This window comes from Mus caroli, unplaced genomic scaffold (genome assembly GCF_978045245.1).
Source record: "Mus caroli unplaced genomic scaffold, Mus_caroli_1 scaffold_2, whole genome shotgun sequence".
Classification (NCBI taxonomy): Eukaryota; Metazoa; Chordata; class Mammalia; order Rodentia; family Muridae; genus Mus; species Mus caroli.
The window spans coordinates 149,437,247-149,460,471 of NW_028227257.1; the positions used below are offsets into that span (position 1 = coordinate 149,437,247).

At 53.2% G+C, this 23,225-nt stretch overlaps 1 protein-coding gene across 2 annotated transcripts in view; it reads right to left on the reverse strand.

Moving 5' to 3' along the window:
* The window catches only part of Ass1 (argininosuccinate synthase 1), a 50,854-nt gene extending 29,944 nt beyond the window's left edge, over positions 1–20,910 (reverse strand). Inside the window, exons 1-7 of one of the 2 annotated variants that reach the window (XM_085835036.1) lie at positions 20,812–20,910; positions 16,278–16,341; positions 14,257–14,366; positions 12,641–12,709; positions 10,132–10,320; positions 4,457–4,513; positions 2,324–2,398 (exon numbers count right to left, since the gene is read on the reverse strand). In XM_085835036.1, the coding sequence (XP_085691162.1) occupies positions 2,324–2,398; positions 4,457–4,513; positions 10,132–10,320; positions 12,641–12,709; positions 14,257–14,361 (495 nt within the window). In that variant the 5' untranslated portion in view covers positions 14,362–14,366; positions 16,278–16,341; positions 20,812–20,910. The remainder of the gene's footprint in view (positions 1–2,323; positions 2,399–4,456; positions 4,514–10,131; positions 10,321–12,640; positions 12,710–14,256; positions 14,367–16,277; positions 16,342–20,811) is intronic. The other variant, XM_021181036.2, reaches the window with a different exon arrangement.
* Between the last annotated feature and the right edge of the window lie 2,315 nt (positions 20,911–23,225).

The window sequence follows — 23,225 nt, forward strand, 5'->3', positions numbered from 1 at the left end:
TCCCAGCAACCACATGGTGGCTCACAACCATCCGTAACAAGATCTGGCGCCCTCTTCTGGAGTGTCTGAAGACAGCTACAGTGTACTTACGTATAATAAATAAATAAATCTTTAAAAAAAAAAAAAGTTTTTGTCCTTTGATTGAAACAGTACAGGCAACTGGAATATACTTCATTTCCTAGGCGCTCAGTCCTGAGGGAAGTGTGTCTTCCAAACCTATCCAGAGCTCTGTGCTTTCCCTGAGTGGGACCAATAGACCAGGACTGGGACTTTGCGAGACAGTGCTCGTGATAGCTGAGGCCTTGCTGCTGGGCAGCTGAGAAGAACAGCTGGTCAGGACCCTGGAGCTTTTGGTTTTGGGGGTGGTGTGTGATCCTCATCCCGGAGATGCCAACAAATGCAGAGAACAGGACCTCAAGCCCCACTTGACTCTGTCCTGAGCTTCCCAGCCCCAAAGATTCCCAGGACAACTAGGACTAGAAAGCAACTGCCAGCCAGTGGGGGGGCTGGGGGGCGGGTGGGGGCGGGGCAGGCAGGGAGGGTGGAGCTGGGGGGACGGGCACTATTCAGTGCCCACTGTGAACTCTGGTTTAGCATTGGTTATCTTTAGTAGTGATTTTTTTGAGGTCAAACCCAGGGACTCACCCGTGTTAAATGAGCATCTACCCTCCAGCCCTTCTTTCTCTTTGGAGACAAGACTTCACTGATTGACCCAGGAAGACCCTGAACTCAATCGAGATCCTCCTGCCTCAGCTTTCTCAGGCCTGGGACTGTACGTCCGTGGCATTAGGATGTTTCTTTTGCTAATTACTTGTAATAATGATGATGACAGGATAGTTTCGAGCCTTGGGTGGTGGTCTGGGGAGGGACAGAAGCCAAGCAGAGGCTTTGCCCGTGCCTTTGGAGTAGCCTTTGACCCTGGCTACTTAACGGTTTTGAAAGCAGAGATTTTTCAAAGCCCCATTGATTTTTTTTTTCCCTCATCTGTCTCAGATCTTGCCTGGCTGTGAATTTTGCACAAAGCCGCCCGGCTGCTTGGCTCTCCTGGTCATTTCCTGGGTGGGCGGCAGCTTTCTGGCTGGATGTGCTCAAGTTTTTCCATAGCCCCAACCTGCTCTATTTATTCCAATAAATCCCAGGAGGAGGGTGGGGATACACATTCTTCTCTGCTCTACAGATTATCCAAGGTGGAAGCTAAGAATCCAAGTGTGTGTGTGTGTGTGTGTAGGGTGGGGGTGACAAAAAGGGAGGGGAGTGGATCACAAATTCTGCTCTGCTGGGAAAAGCCAGGGCTGCTGTCTAGTGGAGCTGGGAGGTACCATGCAGCCTCAGGTCGGCCAGGCCCTAGCTTCCGACTGGACCAGTGAGGGAGCGGGGCTGAGCACAGGGCTTGTAACTCATTATCCCTAAAGATGGGGCCTGCTTCATATTCTTCTTCATCAAGGAGACAAGGGGGGGGGGAGGAAAAAGACGCCTTGCCAGCCTCCACTCCCTTAATAGCACCACTATTTGCCGATTTGTTTGGTAACATATGGGTTTGCTCTTGTAAACTTGACTCTTAATAATAAAACAACAGATGGTGGAAGAGCCTTTCCTCCCAGCACTCAGGGGCCTAATGGGATGCTGGCGGCTGGGGCAGGGCTGCGTTCCCCACATCCCCACATTCCCCGCAGCGTCCCCTACCACGCGGCACCTTGGCTGCAGTGCACTTGCACAGCTAGCCCCGGTGACTGCTATTTAAAAACCTGAGCAATTTTCTGGTGTGTGCACAGACTTGCTTTTCCCCCCGTCTGATTGATTGAGGCTGTTTGTCAAATGCTGCCATCGAGTCGCTAAAAAGAAAGGTGCCCTGGGGAGCAGCTAAGGATCTTGATGTAAAACTTCTAATATGTTTTATTGCAACTTGTATTTCAAAAAAAAAAAAAAAAAAAAAGGCAGGCGCCACAAAAGGCTTTGTCTGACACTGACCTGCGAGCTTCTACTAGCTCCAGGGAAAGCACTGGGGGACAGCTAGTAGCCAGGTAATTGAGGTGCAGAGAACAGCTTCTCTGCTCAGGGTCCCTCTTCCTGGCAGCCTCTTGGGAACCCACAACTATGCAGGGCAGAAGTGGCACGAAGAATTCTTATTTCCCTTAGAACAAGAGCAGGCACCCCAGCAAAATGAGGTCCCTCAGAGATGCTCGCCTAAGAAATGGACCATGGATCTCTGAAAGGCTGAAATGGGAGAGAGCTGCTTCGGGAAGGGGTTCTATCTTGTATCATGTGGGGATCAGTTTGCCCTTATGCCACAGGCCTCAAAAGTTCCCCAGAGGCAGAGATGTACCTTTGCATAATCCATCAGATCATTTCGGCCCTTGAACCGGTTGTAAAACTCAGGCATCCTCCAGGGGGCGATGACCTGAAGACAGGACAAAGGGGTCAGGACCACGGAGAGCCTACACACACACACACACACACACACACACACACACACCCCTTTGGGGTAAGAGCAAGGAGTCTCCTGCTGTGTCCCTCAGAAGAGTCAATCCATCGGGGAATGATTAAGGAGACTAAGGAAACACTATTGGGTTGTAGAAAGGCCTGTGTTCTATGGACAAATGGCTGTGCATCCTTCCCGGCCTCAGTTTCTCCAGCTGAGACCAGAGTGTCTGAAGGAAATGAGCTTCATGGATCAGTGACCCCTGGTGAACTGAACTGGGGTGGGAGAGAGATAAGATGAGCCTCCTTTGTTGCAGTCCCCCTGTAAAGCTGTGGTGGTTAGGGGAGGGGGGCAACTGCGGAAGAATCCCAGTCACACTTATTCCTCTTGGGCCTTGTAGGTCTGCAGGGTTAGGGACAGGTCTTGGAGAAGCAGAACTCAACAGATGATCCAGTGCAATGTCACTGGTGTGGTGGACATGGTGGGGTGGGGTGGTACTCGGGTACTTCTCATCCCTGAGTCCTGACACAGCAGCCTTTAATCAAGCCCAGCCCCGAGAGCATTCCACCTTCCGTTGGGCTCCCAGAGACCAACTAGCTGGGGCCCTTGCCCCTAGGCCACCACAGCCCCTGGGCGTGGCCTCTGTAAATGGAGACCCCGAAAATAGTTATTGCAGCCTCTACAAGTGACCGTGGGAGCTAGAAGCAGAGGTAGAAAGAGAGGCTCTGCCAAAGGCCCTGCATCGCAGCTACTGTGCTGGGTGCCTTCGGAGGCCTGGCCTGCAGAGGTCAAATGCATCAGAACTCATTACTGCTCACTTCCAGGCCAGTTCCGTCCACACGCTGGGGACAGCTGGGGACAGGGAAAGATGTGCTACGGAGAGGAAGAAGCCCAGGGGGCTGGAAAAGGATTAGGCCTCCTGGGGTTACCAAGGAGCTCCAATTGAGGCTGCGCAACCAGATGCAGCCACTCCGGTAAGACTGGGTCTGGAGAATCAGTACCCAAAGAAGACAAAACCCTCTTTAGCAGTTTGGGAAAAGCCAATTCCATGTTGGATAACTTCTTGGATACATGGGGCTCAATAAAATATTAAATGAAATTCTCTCTTTCTCTCTCCTTGTTTTTTGTTTTGTTTTGTTTTGTTTTGTTTTGTTTTGTTTTGTTTTGTTTTTTTGTTTCCCAAGACAGGGTTTCTCTGTATAGCCCTGGCTATCCTGGGACTCACTCTGTAGACCAGGCTTACCTCGAACTCAGAAATCTGCCTGCCTCTGCCTCCTGAGTGATGGGATTAAAGGCATGCGCCACCACTGCCTGGTTCACCTTGTTTTTTGAGATAGGATCTTGGCTGGCCTGGAACTTACTACATAGACCAGGCTGGCCTTTAACTCATAGCGATCTACCTTCCTCTGCCTCCTGACTGCTAGAAGTAAATGTGTGTATCATCATGCCCAGTTTTTATTTTATTTTTTAAAATTGAGGCAACTAGAAAAACCACCATGTTCCCTGGGGGTGGCGTCTGCGGCCTGCAAGGTATTGACACTCAGCAAACACTGAAGGAATGAATGAGGGAATAAATGAATGGATGGAGAGAAAAGCAGACAGAGGCCCTAGGCCAGTCAAGCTGGAGGGTGACCAGAGACGATAGGCTGGTCCATACTCACTTGTATACCGCAGGGGACATGCCAAAGGCAGGGACAGTCAATTACTGAGACATGGAGGGGGTCATCCACAAACATCCAGAAAGGGGTCAGAATGCAACAGCAAGAGACTGAGTCTCAGAGCTGTTCTGGCCTGCACCCAGGGAATACCAAAGATACCAATGGCTCCCGGACGCCCATACTACCCCTCCAGGAAGAGAGGATGTCTAGGAAGACTGTGACCTTCAGAGAGACTGCCACCACCAGTCTACTGGTGTTCTCTAGGAGCCATGGGCACCATGGGGTGACACAGAGAAGAGTCAACAGCATCAGGACCCCGCCCTTGTCACTGGACGTCCACGTCCTTGCAAGGTCCACTGGGAGAGGAGTAACATCTTACCTTAATCTGGGGTGCCAGTGAGTAGCAGGTGAGCTCAAAGCGGACCTGGTCATTCCCCTGGAATGGAGGACAAGGGTTTATTAGAGTCACAGGATGGATGGATCACAAAAGAATAGAGGACAAACGGCAGCGGCTTTCCTCTCTCTCTGACATTTGTTATTTATCTTCTTTTAAGGACAGAGACCAAAGAAGCAGATACTGCTCCCTGGGAGGGGCAAGGGCCGGCACCCAGGGCATCCCAGACCGGAGCTCCCCTGAGGGGCACTCAGCACACCTCGGTGCTCAGGAAGCATGCATGTGGTGGAAGGAAGGCCGGCACACGAGATGGCACCGAGGCTGACGGCAGAGCACAGGCACGTAAAGAGACATGTCTATGAGGGTGTGCACTGTCGGGGGCATGGTGTGTGCATGTATGCACAGTCCAGGGGGTGCATGTAGGAGTGTGCTCCTCTGGGGTTGGTGACCTGAATTCAGGAGACTCCAAGTAGGAAAACATGGGCCCCTCAGCTGCCCCAGCCACGTGCTTTGATCTTCTACACCCACAGAGTGGCAATTCCTGTTGTTCCCTGGGCCCCCGTTTCCCCAATTCTATAGTGGCTGTCTGGGGGCAGGGCAGAACTAAGTCACCTAGAAGGGCCTTCTGCTTTCAGCCTCTCTCTACACAAACAGGAGACTGAGGCTCAGAAGGCCACAGTGTTACAAGGCAAACAGATGAGTGTCCCCCTGGGGCAGGGCCAGACCCCCAACCATGGGCCTCAGCACCCTTAGACACGTCTCATAGTCTGTATATGGCCATCCTGAGCACTCCCATGGGACAAGAGGAGAAGGGGCAGGGTGGGCACAGGCTGCCATGGATGCCGTCTCCTCCGTGTTGCCCGCTCTGCCACTCACAGAGAGGGAGGCTCAGGCACTGTGAAATAATAGAGGCCCCTTTCGCCTACTGTGAAAACTGCACGGACGCAGCCAGGCAGCGGTGGGAATAACATGTTATTTTCCAGAGTCTTGTCAGGTGGTGCGGAAAGCCTGGTGCCAGCCCCTCCCCAACGGAGCCAGGAGCTGTGGAGAGCCTCTGTCTGTGAGCGTCTCGGACACAGGGCACCACAGCCACCCCCTCTAGTCAGTCCGCACACTGGCCACCTCCTATTACTATCACAAGGGCAGTCATAGGGGCCAGGGAACTAGAAATGAGGAGCCCAGGGTCACACAGGCATCACATCTATCCTGAGTAGGCAGTGAGCTCATCTCGATGGGTGGGGCTGCCCACGGGGCAGGGCTGTGCTGTCCCCACGAAGGTGGGACACTGAGGTAGAGGTGTGGAGAGCAGCGTTTTCTCCGGGATCCACACACCAGAACATTCTAGCACAAAGCTGACTCTTAGATTTTTGCTGTGCATGGCCAAGTGCTACCTGGCCTGGCCACTCTTTCCCCACGGCTTCAAGTTTCGCCAACACAAAAGACAGCCTGTGCCTCCTGAGCCAAGCCCGACTGGGCTAGTGTCTGCTGACCCAGACACGGCAGGGGGATGGACACCCATCTGTTTAGAGAGAGCCTGGAAAAGCTGGACAAACAGGCTTTCTTGATTCAAAGTCTGTCCCAGGCAAGAGCCTAGGGCCTCCGAGTTCCCTTTATCGACCCTGCAAGGGACTCCTGAGCCGGGGCAGCTCCTAGTAACATGCCTAGGTAGGGGATGGGGAGACGGACAGTGTCACGTCACACACATGTGCACATTGCGTGTACCATGGTGAGCACCCATGGGAATGGGAGGGTAGGGAAGGGGGGGGCACCTTCCATCTGCCCTGAGATAGCCCTGCAGATGGTGCCATTTACAAAAATACCCCTGCACCCCCAGTGTCTTCGGCTCACATTTCCAGTCTTTTCTTTCAAATCTAGAGGGTGGGGAACTCGTGCTCTGTGCATCTCACAGTGGAGCGACCAAGGATAAGAAAGATGCCATTGTAAATGATGCTCCCTGGCTTGGGCTGCTGGGAGGAGAGAGTGCCACCTTGTCCCTGGGCTGTCGCACAGGCTGTGCCTGCAGCCTGGGCTACACTGCCTTACAGGGTCATTGGCTAACTCTTGCCCTTCTTCCAGGATGTTTGACACATCCTGCCAGCGCCCCTGCTGGCTCAGTGTCTCTCAGTCCCACAGCGCCACCATCTGGCTGCACCATGGCCTGGCATACAAGAGTCATGGAGGACATGTAAAATCTGTGTTGGGGCTGGAGAGATGGCTCAGCTATTAAGAGCACTTGCTGCTCTTGCAGAGGACACGAGTTCTTCTGCACCTACATGGTGGCTCACAACTACCCGTAACCCAGTTCCAAGGGATCCAATGCCTTCTTCTGACCTCTGTGGGTTAATTCACACATGTAGCACACACATCACACATCACCTAGGCACACACACAAACACACAAGATAGATAGATAGATAGATAGATAGATAGATAGATAGATAGATAGATATTGTAAAGACTCCAAATAGGGAGAAGCTAAGGCAGAATGGAAAGTCTGGGGCACACAGTGAGATCACTGAAAACAAGGAGCCTGGCCAAGCCTTTAAATTCCAGCCTTCAGAAGACAGGCAGGGGCATCTGAGCTTTAGGCCAGGCTGGTCTACATAGCAAGTTCTGGGCTATAAGAACTACCCCAGGCCTTGGCTCCCAGACCATCCAGGTCAAGATAACTACAGGCGTATCACCAACCTTCCGCAAAGGCCAGAGACTCATTCTTGAGGTTACCCAAGGCCCTCTCTGCTCTGAGGTCCCAGTAGCCTGCGTACACCTTGGCTATGGAGTCCCCCCTCCTCAGCGGGACTTTGCCAATCTCCTGCCTTCAGCATCTCCTCGCTCCCCCCAGCCTGGCTCTGCCTCTCCGTCACCATCTCCACCATTCATTCTCTTGGGACAATTGCTTCTGACATCTGCAGTCACCAGTGTGTGCTCCAGGCAGTCAGACACTGCATCTAAATGCTGATCCCCAGCCGGGGCCCAGGACTTCTCCAGGTCTCCTCTCATTCGCCAGTACTTAGTTAGACACTGTCTCCTGGGACCGTGCGCTCGGGAAAGAGGTGGGGTGTGTGTCACTGGGAGCCATGTACATGTGGAGACAGGCATAGGAGTATCCCTATGGACACCCAGACCAGGGACAGCAGAGCCAAAGTGGCGCTGGCTCCTGGCGGTCTCACTGATCTTCTTGCTGCTCAGGGGCCTGAGATATTTCAAGTTGGACTGTCTACCCTATAAAAAGTGGGGTCCTGCAAGACTCAATCAAAACAGCTGTGGGACCCGTGTGGAAAGATCTAGAGCCCTGTGGGTGAAGCCCTGTAAAACCGCTGCAGTGAACTCAAGCCGGGGGTGGTGTGTGTGTGTGTGTGTGTGTGTGTGTGTGTGTGTGTGTGTGAGTGTGTGTGTTTTGCAGTCATCATCATCATCATCATCAACAACAACAACATCATCTGGTGCCCATGCTTCCTCAAACATAAGCCTCTGGTGCCCTCTGGTGGCCACATATACATATAGCACAGAGAGTGGCCACTCTACAGCAGCTAGCTGGCTTGTCTGTGGCTGACTGGGCTCTGCCTCACTCAAGACAGAATCAAAAGGCAGTACAGTCCTTTGTTGTACTCAGCTGATTGCCATGGGATGGACCTTCAGAGTCCTGACTCCGGCTTTGGCCAGCATGCCTCCCAAGGTGGGGAGTCCACCGCTGCCAGTTCGGCTCATTTGGAAAGATGCAGTGCCTCAGAGGTTTATTCTACAGACGCTTGTTCTTAATGACCTGTGTCCTCACCCATCTCCCAAATGGTCCAGGAGCTGGGTGTCAGTTTCACTTTCGATGGGGACACTGTGGCATGATAGCAGAGCTGAGTGCACAGCTCTGAGCCCCAGGTCTGACCTTCTTTCACCTTTGCCACCATGGCTGTCTTAGGGAAGGTGGTACACACCGGCTGCCCATACAGCCTGCAGCATCCGCCTCTCCTCATTTGGTCTCCTAGCATACAACTAAGCAGGCTGGGTACCAGAGGAAACTAGGACCATCCAGGGTGGGAAGATGGCTGACCAGTCTCCCCCATTTTACAGCTACTACTCAGGATCGCTGCTTGCCAATATGCTTTGGGGGAGAACTGCCCAAGCTGGGCTCAGACTCAGTTGTCTCTCCCATAGCTACTCTGTGTCCTCATGGGCCATTTGTTGCCACAGCCTCTTGCCTGAGAGACACTGATCCCTGGTTCTGCACTAAGTCTACCCGTGTTCATCCCCAGAGTACAGACATCATGAAGACAGGGTAGTCTTCCTCCTGTCCCCTGCTCCAAAGCTTCTGGCCCCCGCCCTTCTGTAGTCTTATCAGGTGCCATTCTATTGGGCTTCCCAAGGGCAGGTAATAGACTTAAGGGACTCAATTATGTCTGTGACCAGGAGGCACCCTACCCTTGACACTCCTGCCACAAGCCAGCTGAACAGAATCTAAGACAATGAAGGTGCCCAAGCTTCCACAAACACCCAGTGCCATCCTGGTCATTGGCTATTTCTGGGACCACCCTCAGGTGAGCTCTTCTACGTCAGCCTTAGCTGCATGTCTCCTGTACCTGCATCATCACCAGCCCCATAGAGCAAGGTGGTAAGCCTTGTGGGTTACAGGCGGCAGGATGGTTAGGCATGTCCTGTCCCAGGCTATTATCATGGTATACACTAAATTTGATGGCCCACTCTTCGGAGTCATCAATGCAGTTAGGAGCCCTGCCTATCCCCATGGGGTCCTCTTCAGCCTGTGTGGCACATGTGCTAAGGTGCCACGGCCAGGTGTGGTGATATAACCCTTTAGTCCTAGAACTGGGGAGTCAGAGTCAGACAAATCTCTATGAGTTTCGGGCTAGCCTAGTCTATATATAGAGTTCCAGGACAGCTGTGACTACAGAGAGAGACCCTGTCTTAAAAAAAAAAAAGAGGGGGCTGGTGAAATGGCTCAGCAGATAAGAGCACCCGACTGCTCTTCCAAAGGTCCTGAGTTCAAATCCCAGCAACCACATGATGGTTCACAACCATCTGTAATGAGGTCTGACGCCCTCTTCTGGTGTGTCTGAAGACAGTTACAGTGTACTTACATATAATAAATAAATAAATCTCTTAAAAAAAAGAGTCAAGTCTAATCTCCAGATCTCTGAATGTGACTTTGTTTGGTCTTCACAGAGGGAGTGGATTTCAGAGAGGCCATTAAGGTGTCTGTTATCTGGGAAGGCAGCTTTCAAGGAAAGGAGATAGGAACAGACATCACAAAGACACCGGAGCACCACTTAGGCCTCTACAAGCAAAGGAACAAGTCCCTGGGGCTGCTGGGAGGGCAGTTTCATACACAGCCCTCTGGGCCTTTGGAAGGAGCAGGCTATACTGTGTCCTTAGAATCCTGGCCCTCCGACTCTTTTTAGCTCTTTGTATTTTATCCCATGGTGACATATGCTGTGACTTTATCTGGGGCTGATGCATGTGTAACCTGGTCTACCAAGCAGGTGACAAAGCTTCCATTGGGAGCCCAGCATAGACGACTCAGCATGCAGATGGATGGGACCACCATTGTTCAGGCAGCCCAGCCTTCATCCTGGCCAACTCTGGGATCCTCAGCAGCCTGCTCTCCCTCCTCTCTTATAGTCACCAGATCCGCCCAGCCACCCCAAGCCTTACCTTTCCCGTGGCGCCGTGAGACACATACTTGGCCCCTTCACGCTGGGCAATCTCCACCTGTCTGCGAGCTATGCAAGGCCTGGCGAGAGAGGTGCCCAAGAGATAGCGGTCCTCGTAGAGTGCACTGGACTGGACAGCAGGCCAGATGAACTCTTCCACAAACTCCTTGCTCACATCTTCAATGAACACCTAAAGGGAGAGCAGCTATGAGAGGGAGCCTAGCAAGGAGTGGGGTCCAAAGGGAATACAAGTAGCCCTTAGCCATACCAATAGCCATAAAAGCTCAGAACAGGCTATACCTGCCTTTCCTTCTGCGCTGTAGTATACATCACTAATTCATTCTAGCCAACCGTACTGTTACTCTCCCTTCTGCACTCATGGCAGACATTACTAATAATGGCAGACATTACTAATCAACCCCAATAACCCATCTAGCATCCTTCCCAATAGGACGGAACTCTGATGTCCCCTAAGATCTCAAACAGAAGCTATCAACTAGAGGTGAAATTCCCTTGAAGGGACTTGGCAGTAACTGCAGATATCATTGTCACAATGGCGAGATTCAGTGAGGAGAGAGCTTGGAGCAGCAAGAACGTAAAGCCAGGGACTCTGCTGAGCATTCTAAATATCCAGACCAAGCTGCTGTGTTTGAATTCTGAGACCCCAGTCAGTCCTGAGGAAGGAAGACCCTTCTAGAGAGACCAGTGAGAGCCAATTGTATTGGGGGCTGGAGAGGTGGCTTAGCTGCTAAGAGCGCCAGCTGGTTGTGTAGAGGACCCGGCTCTGATTCCCAGCACCCACGTGGTGGCTCACAACCATCTATAACTGCAGTTCTAGGGGATCCAACACCACCTTCTGACGTCTTCAGGCACCAGGTACGCACACAGTATACAGACATACATGCAACCATACACATAATAGAGTTTGAAGTATATAACACACTGCATCACGCACTGGGGTGCTATTTGCTATTTTAGTTAAGGATGCTTTCATATAGGCAACAGGAAAGTTACGGTGGAGGGGGCAGGCTGGAGAGATGGCTCAGTGGTTAGGAGCACTGTCTGCTCTTTCAGAGGTCCTGAGTTCAATTCCCAGTAACCACATGGTGGCTCACAACCATCTGTAAAGGGATCTGATGCCCTTTTCTGAGTGTGTTTGAAGACAGATTACTCGTATACATAAAAATAAAGAAATAAATATATATTTTAAAAGTAATAATGGGTAAAACCAAATGTTCCAAGCAAGCAGACTCAATATAGATATACAGAGTGCTGGTGAGACCAAAGGAACGAAGGAGCGAGGCACCACACAGAGTCCCTGTGCAGACAGTGGCTCAAGCTCTCCCCTGTCCGTGCCCTCAAGAGTGTTTTCCTCAGCCTAGATAGGGATGAGGCAGCCCTCCCCTGAGCCCCTCATGCACAGAGGGAAATTCTCCTTCCAGGCTCTGGCCAGCATGTGACTTGGTCCTGTGATTCTTGCTCCCCAATGCCCCTTCTGACATGTTTGTGGGGCCCTGCAGTGTCAAGCAACTGCCGGTGTCCTGCAGAGGGATCAGTTCTGACCAGGTGGGTGGGCTAGCCTTTTGTACCTCTGGAGTGTCTCCTATTCTCTCCCCCAGTGAAAAGGGTTCAAGTGTGACGCTCGCTGCAGGAGGAGCAGTCCACAGATGGCACACAGAGTCGCGTGAGTGGGACCATCTGTGACTCACCTTCCCTATTGCTTATGCCCATCATGGAGTCCTGTCTACGGGAGGTCAGAGACACAACCAACAATGCCCTAGCTGGACTTTCCTGAGTCTGTTAAAAGGATGGAAGGACAGACAGTTGAAAGAGGGATGCACAGGTAGGTGGATGATGGGTAGATGTGGGAGAGAGTGGAAAAGAGAACAGAGAGACAAAAGAGGGGCAGACAGACCAAAGGATGAATGGGGGTTGGATGGACGGATGACAGACAGAGGCGTGGATGGAGGCGTGGATGGACCGATGGGTGGATAGATGGGTCAGTAGGTTAGTAGGTAAGTAGATGGGTGACTGGGTAGATGGGTAGGTAGGTTAGTAGGTAAGTAGATGGGTGACTGGGTAGATGGGTAGGTAGGTTAGTAGGTGAATGAATGACTGGGTAGATGGGTAGGTAGGTTAGTAGGTGAATGAATGACTGGATAGATGGGTAGGTAGGTTAGTAGGTGGATGAATGACTGGGTAGATGGGTAGGTAGGTTAGTAGGTGAATGAATGACTGGGTAGATGGGTAGGTGGGTTAGTAGGTGAATGAATGACTGGGTAGATGGGTAGGTGGGTTAGTAGGTAAGTAGATGGATGACTGGGTAGATGGGTAGGTAAGTTAGTAGGTAAGTAGACTGGTGGGCAGGTGAGCAGACAGGTAGACGAATAGATGTCGGGTGGTGCACATCTATCTGAAAGCAGCATATTTGACCCTGCCCTCCTGGAGGGGATGTAGGGCACAGGAGCTCTGATGCCCCTCCCATCACAGACCCTCCTCCAACGTCTTACCTTTTTGGCCCCAAGCTTCAGTGCCTTCTTCCTGGCTTCCTCAAAGTCTTCCTTCTGGCCAATGTTGGCCTGTGGAACAGAAACAGGCCAGTAAGCCCAGGGCAGAGAGAATCGTGAGGCCCCTGGGTGAACCCGGCCGGCCAGCCACCACCCACAAACAGTCTCCATCAGCAGAAGGGGGTGCCTCAGGCTGGTGAGGTGACAGAGGAAAGAAAGGGGCTCGTGGGACGACTTGAGGGTCTGGGCCTATGCAGCCGCTCGTACTTGGCACTGTGTGGCTGGGTGCAAGACACTGGTTTCCCTGTCAAAGCTGCATCTGGCGTCCAGGTGGTTGGGACACAGGTACATGTCTTATCCACAGGTCTCAGTCTTTCCCTGAGCCCATATGTGCCCTGACCACAGGAGGGAGCCACAGGAGGGGACCAGCTTATCCCAGCACTTGGGTGGGCAGCAGATACTAAACCTATTCTGCCTGTGGACTTGGGCCCGTTGCCGGGTCCCCACCGGTACCCACAGGCTGCTCTTCAGATCCTGGCTCTTCCCAAGGCCCAGCTCTACGTTCCTGTCTGAGATTGCTCAGCTGTCAACCTGCCAGCCGGCAACTCTGGGGACTGTAGTGCTAACACACACACACACAACACACACACACACACCTCTGACACTCACCAGGTGAATTCCATCCCCTCCCCTTCCCCCCCCAGTCTTTGTAGCAGGTAACAAAGGCAGCAGACTACACACAGAGACCCCTCCTGGCCCAAGGCCAACATCACTATCCAAAGCAACAGTCTTTTCCTCAGACCTTCTCCCCTGGGAGGATCCTCTCCCCAGGGGCGGTGGTGGGAGCTCATTATGCCCTCCCCTCCCCCTATGTACCCCAGGTGCAGGCATAGAGAGGAACGCCCCAGGTCTGACTCCAGCCAGTGGGAGGAGCCTTGGGCTTCACTACCAGCCAGTGAGCCTGAGACAGCTGGGCTTTGATCTCCCTGACTGTGAAAAGGTCAAGAATGAAGCCAAGTGGAGACCAAGCAGGGCAGGCAGGTGCCCAGATCCAGCCGTGCCTGAAGACTTCCGTCTCCTGGACTTCTGCTATGAGAGCCAAGAATTGACTTTTGGTTTTTGGCTTTGTCCTGTGGCCTTCAGCTGCGCTAGCTAGGTTGGAGTTTCTAAATCACAGGCCTGACTACCACATCACGACTACAGATTCTGAGACTGTGAAGGACTGTAAATGCCACGGCTCGATTAGTGATGTCTGCGCTAGACCCTGGGTGGGGAAGTAGCATTAAGCTACTCTGAGGGCCTATTTGCCATCCCAGAACTGAAGGCTGCTTGGAGGGAGGCCACGTGGAGAGCTAGGACTATGTGCCTTCATAGCCCCTTTAGACAGAGCAGTGGCAAGCTAAGGATCTGCCTGGTGGCCTTCATCCTTTATTCACCTTCCTGAGAGCCAGCCCTTTCTGGTCAAAGAATGGAGGCGGCTCATGGAGCCAGAGGCTGTTTTCCTTCTGTCTTAGGAGGGTTGTAGAGAGAGAAAAAAGCAAGGCTTGGCGGAGGACAGTGACGTGTGGGCAGTGAGGGGAGCAATGGGGGAAGGGTGGACACACAGGGCACCTCCTCACCAGGTAGGCGATGACATCATAGCCTTGTTCCTTCAGCCACACGAGGATGCAGGAGGTGTCCAGGCCACCACTGTAGGCCAGAACCACAGAGCCCTTGCTAGACATCTTGTCTGGAGGGAGCAAGAAAGATATAAGTAAGTACAATGTAGCAGGTCATCTCTGCTTGGTCTCTCCTGGCTCCAGCCCCATCCCGGCTGCCTTGGAAAGCTTTATCCCTTGAATGATAAACAACTGGGATGCTGGGGACAGAATATCCACCTGTCCCACATGCACCCCTCCCAGGGGTCCCTGACCTGACTGCTCTGCACATGTTGCACATGGGATCCAAGAATGCTGGTGGCAGGGAGCTGGGGGTGGGACCAGCAATGAGGAGGCAGACCTTGGAGTCAGACCCATCCAGCTAAAGTGAGCCTTTGAGACTGAGCGGCTGGACCAAAGCCAGCGTCTGAGGGATGTGTACAGTGGGAGGCGGGGGGGGGGGGGGGGAGGGGCCCTGGGGGGCCAGAGCAGGAGGCAGCTGACATGCCGCCCCCTTGAGAACTGTTCCTTGCCAAAGCAAAGTGTGCCGGGCAGGGCCACAAGTGTACATCACACTGAGCCTCCACAAGGACCACAGATATAGGTAGACAGTAGGGCTTTGGGGAGGTCAGTGGTCAAGGTCATAGAACAAGCAGCTCAAGGTCAAAGAGAAAGGCCTGGCTTTGTTCCTTGGCTCCTTGTCCAGCAATAGACGCCGCCTCCGGCCTTGGGTGGACAGGAGGCCACAAGAGAGGACACTTGGTCCCAGGCTGCTCTCCCTTCCGGGCTCACTGGAATTCGAGGTGCCCTGTCACACTCTGTGTTCTGGGGGTAGTAACTCAGAGGGATCTGAGAGACTCCCAGTATCTCTGTCAATTCAATTCTCTAAGGGTTTAAAGGCAAGTTTGCTTGAGTCCAGATGGAGAAACCGGCCCGGAGAGGAGCGAGATGGACAGACTGCCTCTCTGTAGCCTGAAGGTCTTTCCCAGCAGCCCCCACAGTCATGCGACCATAATACAACCTGTCTCTCAACTAACAGAACCTTCCAGAAGGTACTAGGACTGTCTTGTCTATTTTTCTCCTGCAGCTGTTTCTTCTGCCCAGAAGGCTCTGCGAGAGCCCTCGGGTGGGGTGTATCCCAGCATGCCCTGCATGTAGCCCTGAGAGTAGGCGCTATTATAGAGCCAGCCATCACTCTGGACCCTACAGAGGAAGCTCAGGGTCTGCAGCTCAGCCGCCAGCCAGGTGATTATAATGTCAGTAGGCAGCAGGGTCAGATATGGACCCAGGTCTCCGTGTCTCACTTTCCACTAGAACAGCAGTGCTCAAACAGGGGTCGCATATCAGATATTTACATTACGATTCATAACAGCAGCAAAATTACAGTTATAAAGTATCAACGAAAATAACTTTATGGTCGGGGGTCACCACACCAAGAGGAACTGTATTAAAGGGTCCCAGCATTGGGAAGGCTGAGAGTCACTGCACTAGGGCAGTCAGCTAGGCTCTTTATTAGATGTCGCTGGGAAGGACAATGGCCCTCCGCAGACTCAGGGAGTGCAGCAGGGCTCATCTGGTTGCCATCACTACCAGGAAGCTCCAGTGGCTTTCCCAGGCCACCAGGCACTAAGCTGCAGGGCTTAGCTAGTCACAGCTGCAGGTGGACTTGGGAGCTGGAGCAAGGACTATGCAGTCCCCCAAATATCCTCCCAGGGCCCACTCTCTAGTCAGCCCCGGAGGTCTCTGGCAAGCCTTGCTGCAAACACCTCAGGAACAATACTGCTAGTGCATGGACTGATACTCCTGACTGCCTGCAGTCTCCAACAGGCAGCGACTGCCTGCCCACCTTTAGCCAGCTGCTCTGGACCTGGGTTGCCGGGTGACTCAGCAGGCCCTGACCCTGAAGCCAGATGATGGTGCCCATGGCAACAGCAGCTAGGCAACTGGCCATGGATAAAGGAGGGAAGGAGGGAGAAGGGAGGCAGGACAAAGATGGAAAATACCTTAGATTATAGGTACAGGTCCCTGGAGTCCGTGTAGTCTGCCTTCCTGGCCAGATGAACCACTCTGAAAGTAAATGTGATAATGAGACCCCTGTGGCCACTTGATGCTGAGTGACCTGTCAAGGGACATGGAGACCTTGTGGTGGTGTGGAGGATGGACTCTACAGTCCTGTGTCTGCTAAGCATACACTTTACCACTGAGCTGCACCCCAGCCCCTAGGTGAGTGTATGCAAACCATCCGGTTTGTCAAGTTCTGTACGCATCACCGGAAGCCATCCTCACACTCCAGAAGAGGCTGAAGAGGCAATTCAGTGGGTAAATACCTGCTGAGAGCTGAGTTCAGATCCCTGGCAACCATTTTAAAAGCTGGGTGTGGGCTGGTGAGATGACTCAGTGGGTAAGAGCACCCGACTGCTCTTCCGAAGGTCCAGAGTTCAAATCCCAGCAACCACATAGTGGCTCACAACCATCCGTAACGAGATCTGGCGCCCTCTTCTGGAGTGTCTGAAGACAGCTACAGTGTGCTTATGTGTAATAAATAAATAAATTAAAAAAAAAAAAAAGCTGGGTGTGCTGGTGCGTAATCCCAGAGGAGGCAGAGACAGGCAGCCCTGGAACTCACCAGTCAGTCATTCTAGCCAAATCTGTAAACTCTGGGTTCAGTGGAAGACGGCATCTCAAAAATCAAGGTGGAGAGGAGGCTGGGGAGACAGCTCCATAGTTAAGAGCCCTGGCTGTTCTTTCAGAGGACCTGGGTTCGATTCCCAGCTCCTACTTGGAAAAATCACACCAGTCTGTAACTCCAGTTCCAGAGGATTTGGCGCCCTCTTCTGGCCTCTATGAGCACTGCACACATGCAGCACTCAGCCATACAGGCAGAGGGGGAGAATGTGGAGTGACTTGAGGAAGACAATGTTGACCTCTGTCCCCACCCCCAGATATAAAAGAAAAGATACTAAATCCATACATCTTATGTCGAATCCTTTTGTTAATTAGGCGTTTGCCCCAATTTAGGCAGAAGAATTGAAGTTCGGGTTAAGGGAATAGCCAGGCCCCCAAACGCAGATCAACTGGGTTGTGTGCCCTATTGATCTCTGTAGGACAAGCCTGGATACCACTCTAGAGGTGCCAGAGGGAAGAGGAAGGCAACGGGTGGTAAGGGAGTTCTCAGACATCTCAGGGCATCCGAGGAATGGATGCCCCTTGCAGATTCACCCAGCTCTTAATGGTCATTTCTTCCTCCCAGTCTGTTCCAAGGATACTGGAAGCTTCGAGGGTGGAAGGGAGGTAGGTCAGACACCTGCCCTGACTGCTCGGGCCTCAGCCGGGTCTATGCATTATGAAGGGCTGTGTCCTGCAGGGGCTGCGTGCCTAGAAGCACACATGCAGGCCTGCAACGTGTGTGCCTGCACCGGTGTGTATGTTTGTACCCCTAAGATTGGGTGTCTGAGAAAGTGACTCTGTGTACTTGTGGTGTGCACCTGAGTGTGTGCATATGTGTGCACATGTTTACACGCATGCTGGGCTTGAAGCCACAAGCCTGTGAGCTGGATATAATAATATATATCATCTTGGCTCTCAATCTGAATAGGTGTCAGTAGCAGTCTGTCCCTGAGGATAACATGCATGTGACTCTTGCTCTGGTCACGTTAGCCACACGAGCCTCTTTGGGCCTGGGGAGTACTTTGGCTGGACTGTTAGGTGTTTGGGCACTGGTCTGTTGGCTTTGGCTGATGCCACAGAGAGTGTCACCTACCTTGCTAACTAACATGAGCCCAGGCTGACTACAGTCACTCCCTGGTTCTTAGGATTTTTTTGCCCTTTGCTTCCTGTCTTGGTGACGAGTCACCAGACTACAGACAGCTACCCCGGCTCTATCTGCTGTCATGATTACTCAGTTCTAATTGGTCTGTTATTACTGTTCTTTTAAAATCCTGACCAGACCTGGCCCAGAAGACCCCTGAGATGACTCTTCTGCAGTTTCATGTCTGATAAAACTAGACTGCAATACCAATACTGATCAGCAGGAGGCGCACCATCCTCCTACTGGATCTAGCCTGTTTATATTTGATTGACGGGTTTCTGACTTTCATGCCCGAAGGAGGCAAGTAGGGAGACTAAGCGGGTTTTACCAATCTCTGGTGAGAGACTCAAACCTTTATCTAGTGTAGCTGTTCTGGAAGGCCTGAAGACACGTGTATCTGTCCCTTTGACTACTGAAACAACGGAATTCCCAGGAACTTCCCAAGCTGGGGGAAAGGAAAACCTGGAGCTCTGGGGAGGCTGAGGGAAGGAATGTTTCTCCCAAGAGACCAGACACGGTAGTGCACACCTTTAATCTCTGCACTTGGATGGCAGAGGCAGGGAGATCTCTGTGGGTCTGGGGCCAGCCTGGTTCCAGACCAGCCAGGACCACATAGTGAGACCTTGTCTCAAAAATAAATAAGCAAACAAACCAAGAGCCGAAGTCACACAGTTCTGACCACTTAGCTAAGGTAATGATGGCCGGGCCACACCTTGAACGGGATTGCATTCTTGAGCAATTCCTGATGGCGCTTTGCCAAGTTAAAACCTAAACCTCGTGTCAGGATGCCAAAGGTGGGCTTGGGGTGGTGTCCTCTGTTCCTCTTCCTGGTGTAGCTATGCGGACTACATGTCCTTCATCTGCCTTTTACTGTTACCTGTCTCTTTAACTGGGCTATGGGGGGGGGGGGCTAGCAGAGCACAGCTTTTCAGGGACAGCCAGGGCCCGTGCTCTGATGCTAACAGCTCCAGTAACACTCGAAGAACATACCAGTCCACTCATTAATGCTACCAACTGAGGCTCTGGGTGCCCAGCCATTTTCCAGGTCTAGGGAGGAACCAGTCTCAAAAGAGCAGGGAGCCAGGTCCTGGGCAGTGAACTCTGCCCAAAACCTTAAGAGAAAACTGATGCCTCAGACCCAGAGTTCAGCAACGTATCTCTTTCTGCAGGGCTGTCCGCAAGGAAGGCACTCACTCCAGAAGCCGTGTGTTCACAGCCTGGTGGAGGGATCTGGCTGACCTAGGGGCGTCCAAGGTCAGTGTGAGATGGGCCCTGAGAAAATGCAGCAGGTGGGCTGGGGCGTGACTCCACCCCAAGGCTCCTGGAGTGTCTGACTTCCTCAGCTCAGAGCAGGCAGGCAGCTGGGGTGAGGGGCACACTTGACCAAGGGTGCTAAGAGCTGTTCTGTCCTACTATGTGCGTGGAGGAGGTGGGTAGTGGACAGAAGTTGCCCTTCATTTATGGACTCCATGGGCACTGGGTAAAGTCAGAATTCCTTGGGCAGCCTGAGGCCCTTCCAATGCTCCCAGACTTGGCTGGTTTATGGTGGGAGGGGGAGAGGGGAGGGGGAGTTTGAAATGGAGGCTATTCCAGTCTCTGTCCAGCCCAGGTCTTACGTTTCTCCACTGTCTTCTTCCTTCTGAAGGCCTTGTCTGGGGCGGGGGAGGGGGTGGAGGAGTGGGGGACTAGGGGGCTGGGGAGGGACCCTGTCTTTTCAGGTCTTCATCCCAGACCCACTGAGCAAGTGGGCAGACCCTGGCCACAGCTCTCAAAACAGCTCACTGAACTTGAACTCTTGGGCAGCAAGAGTTCCGAGTCCAGGCACAAGGCTGGCAGCCCCGGAGCTGGGAGGCTGACGTCAGGGGTCACCTGCCAAGTGGAGGAGACGCAAAGCGAGGGATCAAAGGAAGGGTTTTCCTGCTCTACCCCTGGGGAAAGGGCAGGTCTGCTCCTGCCAGCTGCACTTGCAGACAGCCTGACAGACCCACTTCACAGAGGGCAATACTGAGAGTGCAGTTAGCTCTCCTGGAGAAGATTTCCCTCGATTTCTCGGTGAGCCTGCCTTCCCGGAGAAGGGCCCAAGCCGGTAACAAGCCAGAAACAGACATTTCCTGCGAAGGGGCTCCTCCCCAAAGAGCCAAGCCAGCTAGCAGGAAACCTGACTAGAAGCCCCACCCAGACTGAGCCTGGCATTGCACCCCACGGAGAAGAGAAGCCAGTAACAGCCTAGGAAGGACCCGGGACGGGTAGGCAGGGTTCGCGTGTCCACCTGAGCAGGGTACTGTCAGACTCAGGAGAAAGGCACGTGCCCCAGCCCCTAAGGGCAAAGAGGGGCTGGACCTTTTGCTTACTTTGAGAAACAAGCCTGAACATAGATCGGTGAGTCTGATCCAGAGAGAGGGAGTCGGAAGCCCCCAACCCTCTGGACTCTCCGGGGCTCTACTTGGAGCCTTCGCAGCACACAGAGGATCGTGAAAATCCAGAGGGGACCTCCATAGTCCTCCTGCTCCCGAGACCCTGGGACCCGTTCTCCTCCATGGGTTCCCTAGGCAGGAGGAACGCGTGCGTCACAGAGCCCCGGACATCAGCCTCCTTCCTTCCACCAACTGCGCGGTCACTCGGGGGCCGCCCTGCGCCCACCCCCTGCAGCTGCTCGCTCCCTCTGGGATTCCTTGGTCATGAGACCCTGGATAGAGAGTGGGGATCAAGAAGGGCCCGGAACTTCTTACCAGTGATCCCGGGCGGCAGTGGCAGACGGCGGAGCAGGGCTGAGAGAGGCGCGCATCCAGGGTTATAAGCACAGGGCCTGGGGGGCAGGAACCTGGGACACGTGGGGACGGGCAGGAGAAAGGCCCCGCCCTCGGGCCCGGCCCCCGCTCCGAGCCTCTCAGGGCTCGAGGCCACCTGCGGGTGGGCGTGGCCCTGCGCTCTCTCCTGCTGGCCCCTCCTTCTTCCCTTGTCGCCCGCACCACCTCCCGGGGGCGCACGGGCGTGGGCTCTTGCAATTTAGGTACCCTGATCCTGACCCGCTGGTGGCTCCTGGGAGGGCGGCAGAGGTTGGAACCCGCGTGACTAGCAAGGCTGATTGCAGCTGTCTTGCAAGAACCCTTGAAAGCGCTGCAAGGCGGGAGTGAAGATGCAAATTGCTTAGTCTCAGAGGCTGTGTAGCGCCACTCGATTTAAAGACTGAAGCATCTGCCCCTCAGAGGCCCTTGCTTTCCCTGATGCTAGCCCACAACCCAGAGCCAAGGGTTCACAAGAGAAAATGCAAACGAGTTGGCCAAGGATGGCTGGGATGCCATCTTAAGGTCCTGGCTGTCTCTCCTCGGCCTGGCACCTGACCAGATCGCCGTGGGCTCCCAGTAAATAGTGAATCAAAGCCTGGCTGTCTGCTGAGCCATCAGAAGATGGGGAAGGTTGAGGTTCACAGAGGTGAAGCTGCTGGCTTGTAAAGTGAACCCAGGGGTTGTGGCCCACATGAGCCAGAAAGCCGTGCCAGAGTCTTCCCAGCCTGGCCTGAGCCCTGCAGCACACAGGACAGCCCCTGTCCCCGTGAACTTCAATACCCAGGATTACAGCAAGGTCATATCCCTCAGGCATGCCTAGATTCCAAGCCTCAGCCGGCTCCATGCCCATGTCTTACCCAGCTTTCCTTACTTACTGCCTTGCCCTTAGACTCTGGGTGCCCTCTGGGGTCCAGCCAAGCCCCTTACTCAGTCTCCTGATTTTTGTTCAAGGTCAGAAACAGCAGCTGTGGGGGCTTCTAGGAGGGAGAAGGTGCCAGACACATTTACAAACTTTAACTGCAGGATTCTTTTGCGCTCCTGGCCCTGTCCTCCAAGCTAAACGTAGCCCATGCTGGTTAGAAACTCCAGAGAGCCAGGTGGGGACAGACGTCCAGGGCACAGCCTGAGGCATCTCTCTGCTAAGTGACTCTAGAACAGCTGACCTTCGGGTGTCACTGGACCAGCTCTGGACCTTCCTCACAGACAGGAGACTAGTGAGGTCAATGAAAAGAACATGCCCAGCAACTTTTGAGCCACTTTGAGGCCATTGGTCCCCATTTGCTGACTCGGCTTCTTAGGGCTGGCCCAGAAGCTTTCCATCTTACCTTTATGAAATATATCACTCTATGAAATATATGCACAGAGAGAGGGTGCATCTTTCCCAAGGCCACACAGCATACCCAGAGCATAGCAGAATTTGAGCCCCAAAGCCCAAAAGCCTCTGCTCTAACTCAGGTTTGAACTGAACTGGTTCAGGCAGGAATCACAAACAGCAGGAACCTTTACCCGCTACTACAGAAATGACTCCAGCCCAGGGGACTGACACGTAGGCAGGGGGGATAGAAGGGCCAGTACTGCCAGCAGTTGACTTATGAGCCCCGGGAGGCGGAGGTGAAGTGCAGGGGCCCAGCTGACTCCTGGACCAGCCATGTTCTCTGCATTCCTCCACCTTCGAGGCGGACACTGAGTCCCACCCATCCTCACTCTGCAAACGACTTCTGGAATTTGGGTGGAACATGACCCAAGAGGGTTCCATGACCCAAGAGGGTTCCATGACCCAAGAGGGTTCGCCCCTGGAAATGAGTCACCATGACCTTTGACTTCACCTTTCCCCCTTCCTACGACAAGGTCAGGGCTCCTTAAGAATCTAGGTTAGCGATTTAAAAAAGCAAAACAGAACAACTTTCCTATGTAGCCCTGGCTAGCCTAGAAGAGCTATGTAGACCAGGCTGGCCTTGAACTCTTGGCTTCTGAGCAGCCTCACCTCCTCCGCACTCTCCACCTCTTTGTTTTACTCAGACCACAGGACTTTTCTTGCTCCAATTTCCATTCCCATTTCCCTGCATAACCAGATTGTCCCCTGGCCCTTCCTCTATCCGGAGGCCAGAAGCTTCCAGAAAGTACAAACCAGAACAGGCCACACACACCCTTCTTAAAGGTCTTGGATGGGCCAGCAAGATGGCTCAACAGGGGAAGGCTCTTGTTACCAAGGCTAATGACCTGACTCTGACCCATGGCACCCACACAGGGAAAGAAGAGGACCAACCCATTTCTTTAAGTTGTCCTTTGACATCCACGTGGGCACCAGGGACACATATGAACCCCTAAGGGATACACAAAAGAAAGGGGGAGTTGGT